General features: G+C 37.1%; 1 protein-coding gene and 1 long non-coding RNA gene across 2 annotated transcripts in view; one reads left to right on the top strand and one right to left on the bottom strand.

Moving 5' to 3' along the window:
- LOC122814014 (extracellular calcium-sensing receptor-like) overlaps window positions 1-5,584 on the top strand; it is an 86,371-nt gene extending 80,787 nt beyond the window's left edge. The window contains exon 5 of the mRNA XM_044086596.1: window positions 2,147-5,584. Within this exon, the coding sequence (XP_043942531.1) occupies window positions 2,147-3,069 (923 nt within the window). The 3' untranslated portion in view covers window positions 3,070-5,584. The remainder of the gene's footprint in view (window positions 1-2,146) is intronic.
- The window catches only part of LOC122814017, a 193,878-nt gene that overhangs the window by 88,597 nt on the left and 91,430 nt on the right, over window positions 1-13,851 (bottom strand). The gene's annotated exons all lie outside the window — the stretch shown is intronic.

Below are 13,851 nucleotides of genomic sequence, written 5' to 3'. Positions count from 1 at the left end.
AAAAGGTTCAGGTATGGACTCCATTTCACGTGGATGGGAGCTTGTTCCATAATACTGGGATCCTTTGGCACATATCGGTCTCTTCAGCATGTTTTATTTATGTTGCAGGCAAGGTTCAGGTCCTTGGATCTAGTGTTTCTGGTGTTGTTTGCCTTGTGGATGTGCAAGATAACCATCAGAGCTGGATCTAAGGATGCCTTATATGTCAGGCAAAGATCACCTCTCAATAACCTGTAGGAGACTGAGTGAGTAAAGAGACAGGGCCTTAAGGTGATCTGTGTAGAGCAGAGTAGTCATACCCTGGATTCACCTGGTGGGATACTTTTGAGGATGTTTCAGCTGTTGCTGGTACCTGGTTAGGTACATGTCAAAGGGTGCAAGCCAAAAAAGCCATTGTATTCAACAATGGATCTGATAAGGCTGATTAGAGTGGTACTATAACGTCCTTGGACCTAGCCTGATGGTCTGAAACCTTACTTTGTGTTTTTTTTTGTATACATTTTTAATAAATAACTTAAATTTTCAGTATTTCCTTAGTCAGATTTTTTTCTTCTTATTAAAAAAAAGTGTGGCAGTTTTGCTTTTCACATCAACTCAAAGTATGAGACCATCACACTGTACCATTACTGATCCAGAAAGCAGACCTTTTAGTGATTTATTTTGTTGACAAAGATTGCTCCTTCTAATATTCCAAGACCTGCAACCTACCCCATGTCATCACAGGGAATGAAATATGGAAATAGAGAACATAAATATCCCTGGTACCTAGACATTTGCAAATTTGTAGGGACTGGAGAGGGAGACGCATACTCCCTGTACAAATATGGAAAGTGCTATCGAAGATTGTGTGTGAGGGCATGCATGATGCTGCAAAAGAAGGATGGCCGAGCAGACCCTCACACAAATGATCATGCATATCAGGTACCATTGGGGTGGGGGACCTAAGCCATTAACAAGTAAAACTGTGATGGCTGCCTTCATGACAGTCTGAAATGATTTGCTGTTGCTTCATGGGAATAACTGTATTGACAGATCATGGGATAACTGGAGGTTGTCAGGCATCAGGAAGAAAAGTATACTACATTATGAGAAACTAGTAGCCACTCAGTACACCAAAGGCAGCACATGACCAAAAGAAAGAATCAGAAGAAAAATGTCTAGAATAGGAAAACCAACCTGCCGCAACCAAAATTCAAAAAACTTTAATCAAACTATGTGCTTTCGCCTTGTCACAGCAAGGCTTCATCAGACTTAACATAAAAAAATTGAAGCTCATTTAAATAACCACCATAATTGTGACATCATAGCAGCAGCCAATCAAAAAACAATATAAGTTAAAATCACACAGTGATACTTAAATTAAGATTAAAATATATCTAAATACCAATTTTCATAAAAATAAATAAGGAAACATAGAAGTGTAAAATTTCAATCCATATAACTTGAATTATACCAGCATGAAGTTTTAAAACAGCATGAATTGAAACTTGTTTGTTGAACCCTGGTTTTAACATGGCATTCAGTCTTAGTTGCCGGAGAACTTCTTTGTATTCCAGCAAATTCTCAGAGTCACCTCCCCTCTCGTTATACAAAATCCTGTCCTCCACAAAAAATAAAAATCTTTTCAAATTTAAACAATCTTTTGAGTGGATATAAAGAGCGCTTGTTGACTTTTTGTTTTTTTATGAACCCTTACGTGTTCACCTATTGACAATTCATTACATGCTGATAAATGAATACTAGGTTAACTGCTCTGAAGGGCCATCTAACCAATAACCTGGGGTCAGAAACAAACCCTGTACCTAGGTGAAGAAATTAAGCATTATGCCAAACCCACCCTTATACCTTAGTTGCATGGTAGATTATAACAGCTGATAATCCATGTATAAGCAGCACCCCATTACAATTTGTGCATTATATTATCGTCTTCATTGTATTCGTCAAAGCCATAATGCATTTCAAACCACTGGCTGTCTGCCCATATGCAGGAATTGATGGCATGAAAGACATCTGATAGAACATCTCTAGAAGTTATATGGAATAATCCTGCAATGAAATTAAGGAGTGCCACCATCACCTAAAAATCTAAGAATAACATGTCATTGCACCTCAGATGAATTTACATGAGCTCTCTTTCTATTTTTAGATTCTACTGACTGCTTGCAGTGCTTGTCAGATTTCTGGCCAAATGAGCAACGAGACACATGCATCAAGAAAACTGTGGAGTTCCTGTCGTTTGAAGATCCACTGGGGATGGCTTTAGCCTTCATCACTACTTTCTGTGCTCTGCTGCCCACCTCCATTTTAACAATCTTCCTTAAATATCGTGACACTCCTGTGGTCAAAGCCAACAACCGTGACATCAGCTACCTCCTCCTTCTAGCACTCATCCTCTGCTTCCTCTGTTCGTTGATTTTCATTGGACAGCCAACCACTGTTACTTGCATGCTCCGTCAAGTTGCTTTTGGAATTATTTTTGTACTTTGTATTTCCTGCGTACTGGCAAAAACTGTGATGGTAGTACTTGCATTCAAAGTTACAAATCCCAATAGTAACTTAAAAAATTGGGTTGGATCAAGACTACCTAACAGCATTGTGGTTATTTCTACAGTCATCCAAGGTTTTGTGTGTATCACTTGGCTTATAAGTTCCCCTCCATTTGCTGAAAGAAACATGAAATCCCAAATGGGGAAAATAATAATTCAGTGCAATGAAGGTTCACCTGTTGCTTTCTGGTGCATGCTGGGATACATGGGCCTTCTGTCCAGTGTAAGTTTCATTGTAGCATTTCTGTCCAGAAATTTGCCTGACAGCTTCAATGAGGCTAAATTTATTACTTTCAGTATGATTGTGTTTGTTAGTGTCTGGTTCTCCTTTATCCCTGCGTATCTCAGCACACAAGGAAAGTTTATGGTTGCTGTAGAGATATTTGCCATTTTTTCCTCCAGTGCTGGCCTGCTGGCTTGCATTTTCTTTCCAAAATGTTACATCATTCTGCTAAAACCACATCAAAACACAAAGGAATACTTAATGGGGAAAGGGAAAGCAGGTGAAGGGAACAGGAAATGATTAGGCCAGGAAAAGTAGAAATGAATAAATACAAATAAAAGTCAAATGTCATACAAGCTGAAATCTAATGAAGCCCATAATCCCATGATTGGACTTACTGTGGGTTACACATTGGATGACTTGAAGTCATGTGGCATAATGGCTAAAATAAAAAAAGACGTGATCTAGGTAACTCCTACAGTAACCCCATATTTGAGAAATGTTATTTAAAAAAGAAATTGAAGATCTTTTTATCATGTCAGCTAACCTGGCTATCTTTGTGAGGACAAAAGTGAATCCTTTTTATACACTGTAAAGATCTAGAGGCATTACTTCTTTTTCGAGTAAGTTCTCTGATTCTTTGATTGGTGTTCCTTTTGTTAGAATTCTGTCGTTACTCTCAAGAGAAAAAGAGAATGCAGAGGATCTGACTTGGGGGCAAGTAGCCAGGATGGAATGAAAGAAAGTAGAGCAAAGATGGAACAACAACAGGCCTGTTTTTAGGAGCAGCCAAGGGAAAACTGGCAAAACTGGTTAAACCCAGCTGTTACAATCCCTTACTTCATCCAGCCATAATAGCATTTGAAAGAATGTGTGAAAAGTAAATTAAAATTAACGAAAGATATACCTACAAAACACATCTTCAGCTCGAATTCAGAAGAAAGGAAAATGTTGACTTCTCTTTAAGGATACCACAATAAGAATAAAAAAAGCAGATGGGAGAGGGGGTGGGGGTGGGAATGGGATATTGATAACTATGGTCACACACCAATGCAATGAAAAGCTGATTGGTTTATTAATGATCAATAATTCTATAAACAAGATACTACAAAAATGGTAGATGCATGTTTGAATCAAACTATTTTAAAAGGAGGCAGATGATGTGTTTCATTTATTTTATATGTATTCCAAAAATGTGTTTATTAAAGTCCATTTTAGTATTTTTATCTAATAATGTACCCATTCTGGTGAAGAAAGTATTTTCTGTGTGTTTTTGTTGACACTTTTAGGAATGTTTGTCATCTTTTTAAGTCTGACTTCATATAATCACTTGGTTATGATCAGAGACCTCTATATTATTGCTATTCTATGCACACTGTCTATTTTACTTGTAATGCTTTGTAGTGATAAGTTACTTCAGTGAGCTTGGTGAAAGCATTGATTTTATTTGTTTTTTAACTCCTTTGATATTCATTATATTCCGCTCCTGCTTTCCTGGTGGCAGAGGGGTATTAAGCCTCTTGTGTGACTTTCTGCCCTCATCCTTTACTGCCCTGCATTTAACATAATGGAAGGTAGTATTTCCCCTTAAGGTTAAGGGGGTTATTAGTGTTTGTGATTTAATAGTTGTTAGGAGCAGCCAGAATTTAGTTCTAGTGAATTTTACATATATGATCGATTTATGGTTGTCAATTCACTCCTATATCGCCAGTACTACTGTAGAGGAAAACTTTACTGATCAAGCTAGTCAAATTTAATCTACGTTGAAAGTTATTTATTGGGCTATTAAGAGAATATATACTCCCACTGAAATGGAAATTAATTTTTCAAAACTCATCCAGATGAACGTTTCATAGTATTTTTACAAGAGACTCTACTTTCATTAATCTTTTGACATTGTGGAGGGACACACTACTAGACTGTTTGCTCTATCAGTAAAGAGGGGAGTTATAACTCTTGTAAGGTGAATCTGAGAAGCCTTAACTTTTTTAATACCGTAGTGTTGGAAACATTTAAAACCTTACTGATTTTTCAGGTGTTTGAATAAAAGGGAGGAGAAGGTATCTTATTATTGCTGGGGGATTTAAATTTCCATGTTGAATAAAAAAATCAATGTGCACATCAACTTTAGCTTGTCACAGACCAAGAGCTGTAAAAGGTATTCTTTTTAGTAGAGCATTTGAGTCAGAAAAATCTTAATGTGTGTGAGATTACACTTACCTGACGTCTGATTCTGATATACAAAGAAGAAGAGACGTTTTTTCTTTTGAGATCAAGCATATTAAATATAATTAGTAGGGTGGCTATACCTTTGGCGGTCTACTCTGATCATTTTATGTTCTTCCAAGAAATGACTGGAATTGCTTGGCCACATAAGAAGGAAAGGATGGTGGTTAGACATCATTATACTAAAGCACACAGAGGATAAGGAATAGCTCAGGAGCTGTGTGGTGCAAAGCTTGGTAGATAACAAAGATGAGGATGTGTCCATGAAATCTAAATGATGTTAGATCAAATTTTGTGCTAAACATTTAGCCATATATATTGGGACATCTATGGTTAGCTGGACAAAAGGCAACTTACAAGGTGGAACCTCTAACTGGAGGCAAGGAAGGCAAGTTTAAATCTCCTAAATCCTTCAACATGCTAGCACTCACAGTGGCTTCATAACATTAGGGCACTTTAACCTTAAACTGTGAAATCCTTCCAAATCTGAAATAATAGACTTCCTTATGAATCAAGGTTGAACACAATTAGTCAAAGAACCCACCAGATCAGATTTCTGTACTGAAAAATCACACCCTCTTTGACCTTATCATAGCCAACATTCCCAATAAAATATTATATAGATATATATATATATATATATATATATATATATATAGATATATATATATATATATATATATATATATATATTAAGAGAGAGAGATAGAGAGCGATACCTCCCCACCACGACCCTTAGTAATCATTGAACTGTAACACTTAGTCTAGGAATGCCTAACAACAAGACCCCTCCCACTTTTATCATCTGCTGGCCCAAAATATAAAAGAGCATCAGAGCCTTGAAAGATTATCAATCCAAAATAAAATGGCATCTTTTCTAGAAAATAATAACCCCACTGAACTCTCATCAAATCTCCACTGAACTCTCATCAAATCTCAAAACAATGCTGCAGAACTACAGGAAGACACTGTCCTGACATTGCCAGTAATTTCAAAACCAGTAACAAGCAATGGAAACAACAGAACTAAATGGTAACATCTTCTGCAAATTAACAGACTCAGTCTGGTCAACATGAAAACTAAACCTAGGCCTTAAAACTAGAGAGAAATTCATCACCCTCATAAATCTTGTCAAAAAGCAATCAGAATGTGCATAGCAAAGTCCCTCCAGACAACTAAAAAATCATTAAAACACAGATCAAAGCTAGAACCTAGTTTAGCATATCATAAGGCAATTTCCAAAGTAAAAAACAAGATACAATTCCCACCATATCAAAAAAAGACCACCCCATTAGATTTCATCAATTAATTTTCTGTGCTCTTATCTACCGCACTTACTAGCTAAGACACCTGTAACCATGAACAACTCCCATTCATTCCACTATTCCAGTTCAGAACTGTATACCCTATGAACATTGAAAATATATGAATAGTTTCCTCCACGGTTATCCACAAAGGTCAGGTGGACTTATTTCCTGGTTAATCACTGAGTACAAAGATCATATCATTCAACCCGTCCATCACCTCTGCACTCTCTCTTTCTCACAGTAGATATTATGCCATTTAAATGGAAGCGTGCCATAGTTAAGTCAGTCCCAAAACTAGCAAGACCAGAAAATATGAAGGACTTCAGACCAGTTTCAGTTTGAACTAAAATAGAGAAGAGCTTTGAAAAAACTAGTCTTTACTCAAAATATTGAATACACTAAAAACACAACATGCTCTCACCCCCCCTCAATATGATATTTGATCAAAAAGGAGCACAATGACACCCTCTAGACCCTAAATGACAATACTCTTCAAAATGTGGGCAAAGGCCTCTTAAGAGACTTACTATTCATCAGTACCAACAAGGTGTGTGGCCAGGTAGATCATACTTACTATTCATCAGTACCAGGAAGGTGCGCAGCCAGGTAGATCATGCTTACTATTCATCAGTACCAGCAAGGTGCGCAGCCAGGTAGATCATACTTACTATTCATCAGTACCAGGAAGGTGCGCAGCCAGGTAGATCATGCTTACTATTCATCAGTACCAGCAAGGTGTGCGGCCAGGTAGATCATGCTTACTATTCATCAGTAGTAGGAAGGTGCGTGGCCAGGTAGATCATGCTTACTATTCATCAGTACCAGCAAGGTGCGCAGCCAGGTAGATCATACTTACTATTCATCAGTACCAGGAAGGTGTGCAGCCAGGTAGATCATGCTTACTATTCATCAGTACCAGCAAGGTGTGCGGCCAGGTAGATCATGCTTACTATTCATCAGTAGCAGGAAGGTGCGTGGCCAGGTAGATCATGCTTACTATTCATCAGCACCAGGAAGGTGCACAGCCAGGTAGATCATGCTTACTATTCATCAGCACCAGGAAGGTGCGCGGCCAGGTAGATCATGCTCTACTGACTGATTCTCTTGTTACATCTGAGATTAGCAAAGACATGCTACCATACTTCAGAGATCTCTTTTCCAATCATCCAATTGATGCTTTAGAATCCAAACAGGGTCTACAATCTCTCTTTCCTTGATAATGGTGTTCCCCACAGATCAATAGTTTTTCCACTCCTAAAAAAAAGCAATTGCATATACAAAAGATAAAGTCTTCTATATAGCAAACTCTTACCCTAGCAACAACATCAAATAGAATAATTTGAGCTAGATGTCATCTACATCTCAACTAGTTTATCAATAGCAAACTCATTCCCAGTGCCAAAATAAATAAATATATTAATTAATTAATTAATTAATTAATTAATTAATTAATTAATTCAGCTATGCTTTTTGGCACTTGAAAAAGACACTCACAAAATTATCAGCTTTGTGTCATTCTACACTATATCCTCAAATAAATCAGAACTACAACATACCGTAATGACCACGGAGTATTGCGACATAAAACCCTGATTTTCTAATATGTTATCAAAGCAACTAAACCAATAATTAAAAATGTACTTTTTTGGGGTTAAAAAAAGAACTTCCACTTCTTTTCACCAGAAGGTATGTTTAGCCATCCGTAATGGATTCTTGCTTGTGCAGCTTGAATATGGGCTCCCCATTACATCTAATCCTTCAAAGAAAATCATGACATCCTTACAGATCACATCACCTTTGTTCCTTCTATAAGGAGCATCTTTGCAGCATCCTGACAAAAACCAACAGCCTACCAGTAAGATAGAGATACACCCTATTAATAGTATCCCTCACTTATAAATGAATGAACTGAGAATCATTACCCTCCTCCACTAGCTGATTTACCAAAAGGAATAGCACTTGCAACCTAAGATCCCAGTCTCTCTCTCTCTTTAATGGGTCTATATTAAATCAGCGAACGCTCAAAATAGCGAATGCTGGTTTATCGACCTTAAAGAGCGAAGCCTGACAATCCCGAAAACACTGAACAGTGATTTTTTTCCTAGGGAAAAAAAATCACTAGGCCATTTTCAGGACTTTGCCATTTCCTGCACTGTGGTTCGATCTGGGAGTTGGTATATTTAAGTAGGGGGTGTGGGGGACAGAGCCCCTCACTTTATTTTGTGTTTTGAACTTTTTTTTTTATTATTTTTTTGTGTAACAGCAATTTTTTTTCCCTGGGAAAAAAAATCGCTGTTCCGTATCTTCGGGATTGTCAGGTTTTGCTCTTTAAGTGTCACTAAATCAGCGTTCGCTATTTTGAGCATTCGCTGATTTAATACAGACCCTCTTTAATTACCTCTAGAAATAAACTCCGTTTTTCAACAATGATGACACAAATATGAAAATCCTTATAAATATGAATAAAACTCATATATATATATATATATATATATATATATATATATATATATATATATATATATATATATATATATATATATATACCTTATTTCCAGGACTTTGATAGTAGCTATAAAATGTCCTAAACAGAGAAGCCAGGTGACTGTGCAATGAAAAAGCCAACATAACTTAAGCCATGTTATCACCTCAGTCCTTTCCATCTCACTTGCTTGTGAGAGTATTTTGTTCTGTTCACATCCAAATCCACGAATTACGGTATCACTCCTCACTTCCGTGAATTACGGTATCACTCCTCACTCTTCTGTAATCATCGTGAACTCATCCACCTTTCCTTCACCTCGGTCTCAACTACCTCCTTCCAGTCAACATCTTGGTATCTATAGCAACCTCTCCTCTCAGTCCTACCACATGTACATATTACATATATTTTATTATAATCTCATATTCAAGTAGATAGCAGAAGAGTACTCTCTGGAAAGTGTTCATACTAAAGTCATATTTAATTTATATTTATTTTGTCCAACTAAAACTGATCTACGCTTGGCACTCTTATTCCAGTGAGTAAATAATGCTTAAGAAGGTCAATGTTGGGTCAGATTCATTAACGCCTATATACACGATCTGTATTCAAGAACATCCCTACCACATTTTTTGTGCTTTCTAGTCAATCAGAAAGATTACACTGAGTACAGATGTAGTCTATACTTTGTCGTAACCTTTATGAATCCCCCCAATTTTAAAGTTGTAAGAAAATCAGTAGGAAAACTAAAATTAGGAGGAAGAAGGTGTGAGTTATGCTTGTGTTGTGTGCTCACTCAGAATGGTGTACACTTAGTGTAGGTGTTAATGAATCCCAGGGATTACGTTAATGGCTACTTTTTCTAGAATATAAGCCTTACTTTATTATACTCTTCCTGCTCCGAACCTAAAAATAGTCCATCTGGATCAGCTCTGTAAATGTTAACAAACAAAAATAAAATAATGTTATACAAGTGTTCAGTTCTCCATGATCAACTATTGAGCCATAAATCAGAAAAGAAATTCTCTTTGTTAGGATTTAATTCTTTCTAGAAGGGACAGGGTTAGGGAAATCGTTTGGGCTCAATACCTCAAGCCTCTGAAATTAGTAATACCTAGACTTGAGCAAAAGAGATGTGAAGGCCATTAGAATTTTACTGCTGTCCAACTCCCAGTGGGTGTGAGATACAAATATTGTACCCCATGTAGCAGGGCTGATAATCAGTGGGATGGACTGTTACCCAGTAGGGTTAGAACATGTACTCAGGATTACCCCCATTATGTAGTCGAAGTAATTCATACATGGAGAACATATGAAACTGTCTCCTTAAGATTGTACGCAATTCACCAACACTACAACAACTGCATACTGGTCCCAGCTTCATAAGTTATGGAACTGTAGCTACATACTGACATTTGATCCTAGTTCTGCTGACCACACCAATCCCCTTTTCCAGCTGTTTTCTCAGTTTATTAAACTCAGCAGCAACATCAGTGCAAATGTGAAAAAAAGACAATATTTTTTTAAGTGTTAAAAAATTCTACTGGTCCTCAAGGCTCTTGTGGTGCAACCAAACCTGCTACCAACAATCTTGCTACCAAAGCCTCACTTGTTCCTGCCCTCGTGCAGCAGCACAGCTTGAGAATTTTGACAGCACTCATTAACATATTATGGTAATGACCCTAGGTTCACCGTTATATACAAAGAATGAAAGATTTTGTAGGTTCATAGGTTGATAAGTAAGTACTAGTCTAGCTGCCCTTGCAGGACATTTTAAGTCTAATCAATTTAACTATTGGTACTTGAATTAACCTGTCCCATTTTATAATAGAGTGGCCTTACCCATCCCATGGTTGATAATTATATATTACCCATAATTTGAATAACTTGGATCATACCATAGATAATTTGAGAGGATCCATGTATGGGTTAGAGCATTTACGAGCTGCATCTGTCCAATAGTAATACGGGGCAGTCCTGGGGCAAATGTTTTATTACCAAGCCATAGATCCAAGTTGTGCTTGAATATAGACAGTAATAAGCTTTGTTTTACATGCATGGGGAGTCTGTTCCAGAGGAGTCATATCCTCTGTGAGATATATCTGTCCCTCCGAACCATTCTGTTGATGTTGCAGAAGAGGTTTAGATCCCTAGACCATGTATTTCTGATGCCATTTGACTTTTTGATGTACAGCAAATCCATCAGTATTGAGTTGCAGGATGTCTTGCATGCCAGACACAAGTCACCTCTTAGCAATCTGTAGGATACTGAGTATAGTGAGAGGGCTTTGAGTCAGGATATATTGTTCAGGACTTGTATCCTTTTTAGTAAGGTATCTCTGTGAGCATTCCAGTTGTTGTATGTGTGAGGACAGACAAATGCCAGAAGGGGCATTATGTTCAATAACTGGCTGAATGAGGGCTGAGTAAAAAGGGAGCAATGACATCCCTAGATCTAAACATAATTTCTTTGTTTATAAGAACAATATAAAAGGACTTTCTTATGACAATGGGCACATGCTGGTCATACATTAGGTCACTGTCTACACAAATTCCCAAATCCCAAACAACTGGGTCAACATTTAGAGCCATATTGTCATAGTGATAGTTCCTTGGGGTAGATGACTTCCCATTTGATATGATAATGCATTTTCTGGCATTTAGTTTCATTCCACGATTTTGGTACCAAGTATTTACTTGGGACAAACCATACTGCGGGATGGCTAAACCATTAATTAATTAATTTGTGAATTTCTTTGCGGAAAGGAAGTGGAGTAGAGCAGGGACTAGCTGATGAGTATCAGACACATTGTACCTTATTAAAAACCTGTACCGTATGGTGTTATGCTGCCATACGATAGTGATTCAGTCTGGTTCAGAGTGCACAATGCACACTAATGTGCACTCTGTGCACAAGTGTGTGATTTACAGATGTATGCATTCTTTTTTGTAATGTTTGCCTTAATACCACAATCGATGTTTATGAATCAAGATTATGACAGCTCAGCATGCTAAACATAGTTCCCATAATGCATTTATTCAGCTGCATATTATATTTATGAGTTCAGCAGCCCAATGCTAACACTATCAAGCTTAATGTTTATAAGGAGTTATATTCGGGGACTCAGAAACCTCAGAATCCACTGTGCTCACATTAATTAGAAGGATCAAGATGTGATAAACAGATAGGTCACTGCAGATGAAATTTATCAAACAGTTGCCTGCCGTAAGGCTGGGAAGGGCTTACATATCAATGGATTGCCTATGGATACTTCAAAATCCTTTAAAGGAGAAAAGGAGAAATTTTTTTTTGGGGGGTGCCTCATTTGAGAATGTTACCATAGAATTCTTTATTCTTCCTGCTTTACAACTATTGAGTCTTTCCCTAAAGCTGGTAAGAGGTCGTATAGCCACTCAGTTATAGGCATGTTGCCCTTCTGAGCCTCAGACATAAGGATTTTGGATAGAGTTCTAGATGGTTGCCCTAAAACATTAGTCCCCATGGTGGTGTAGCCAATTTGACAAGGATTTGTGATTTGTGAAATAGAATCAGGGCAGGCTTTACTACAACTGCTCATCAACATACACAGCAGACAAGTTATTACCCACGCTACTTTATTTGTTAATTTTAATAAGACTTTCAGTGGGAAGTTCTAACATTAATGGCTTTTTTAACTCCCCAAACAAGCTGTTGTATTACCTGTTCCTAGCCCAGCTTGCTACCAGGATCTGCCACTTTCTGTTGTTTAACTCTTACAAGGAGGACTCATCAGGATATCCATAGCCTTTTACTTTTATCTGTGTTCTTGAGACATGGAATATCTATATGAAGTAGCATCCATGCTATATAGGAAATGCCTTTTTTGAAGAATAGAAGTCTTTCTACTGCCTGGTTAGCAACTGATTGCTTGCTTTCGCTGTCCAAATCTGATAAATCTGTTGCTGAGATTGTGGCGACGTTTACATTTTTAGGGAGAAATCTTGTAACTAAACATTAACAGACATAAAACAGTTATTTGTAACAGTGAGTGATGAAGTTATTTAGGGGTTACTCTTGGACCCCTTTTTAACACACTAGTTCAACCTAATCTTATGCCTTTAATATCAGAATTAAAAACGAAAACAGATATGTGAAAACCATTACTTCAGCTATTTTAGCTAAAATTTGGAACATTAAGATGTTTCTTTTGCCAAAGCTTTGTTTTTCTCTAGACATATTTTATACCTGGACTGCAATAATGTGGTTGTTGTTGCTCATTTTTAAAAGCTCCCACCTTATTACCTTTGAGAACCTTACCCTTCTAGGTGTCAAAAAATGAAGGCCCCTCTATCTAAATAATGATTGGGTTTCCCATGCCTCATTTATGACCTTTCAGTTCTCTTGAGTTGCACCTATGTTGACAATTTTCTATTGTGATGTTGCTGTTATTATTGTTATTTGTTAATTCACATATCATGTGTTTAAATCAATAAAGTTGTTGAACAATAAACTCAGGTATACTGCCCTGTGTCTCATGGATATATTTCCTCTTCCCCAGTGCTTTCTGCGGGCGGGGGGGGGATACTTATTTTAAAGGATTGTTTCCAATCAGAAATGTAAACTTCAGCACTAGTTCAACTAAACCAAGCAACTGCCATGAGCTGCTCCTACCTATGAAACCTAATCAAGACCACTCAAAATGACTTGCGCTGTGTACATGGTGCAGCAGTTCAGCGACTTTTACTCGAAAAAAGAAAGTTTGCTTGTCCTACTTATAAAACAATTGTGATGAATAAGTGTTAGAACTGAATAAAATGTCAGACTGTACCCCTTGCAGAATGTTTTGTTCACTTTACTTAATAAAGTTAGCTTTCTGCGATATTTATAAATAATAACGTTTTCCTTTGCACTTCAAATAAATGGTGTCAATTTCCTTTTCATAGACTAATGGTGGTTATACTGATAATTTCTGAAAACAGGAGGATACATTTTTTTTTTGCATTTTTTTAGTATTAGTTTTTTCTAGCTACATTTAGACAATGCCACAATAAGTTGTTTTTTTGCTGACACAATATAAAGCATGATCA

The sequence above is a fragment of the Protopterus annectens genome, chromosome 10.part0 (genome assembly GCF_019279795.1).
Source record: "Protopterus annectens isolate FY-2018-M chromosome 10.part0, PAN1.0, whole genome shotgun sequence".
NCBI lineage: Eukaryota > Metazoa > Chordata > Ceratodontiformes > Protopteridae > Protopterus > Protopterus annectens.
Note: the sequence above shows the minus strand (reverse complement) of the source record. Positions and strands in the feature narration are given on the sequence as shown.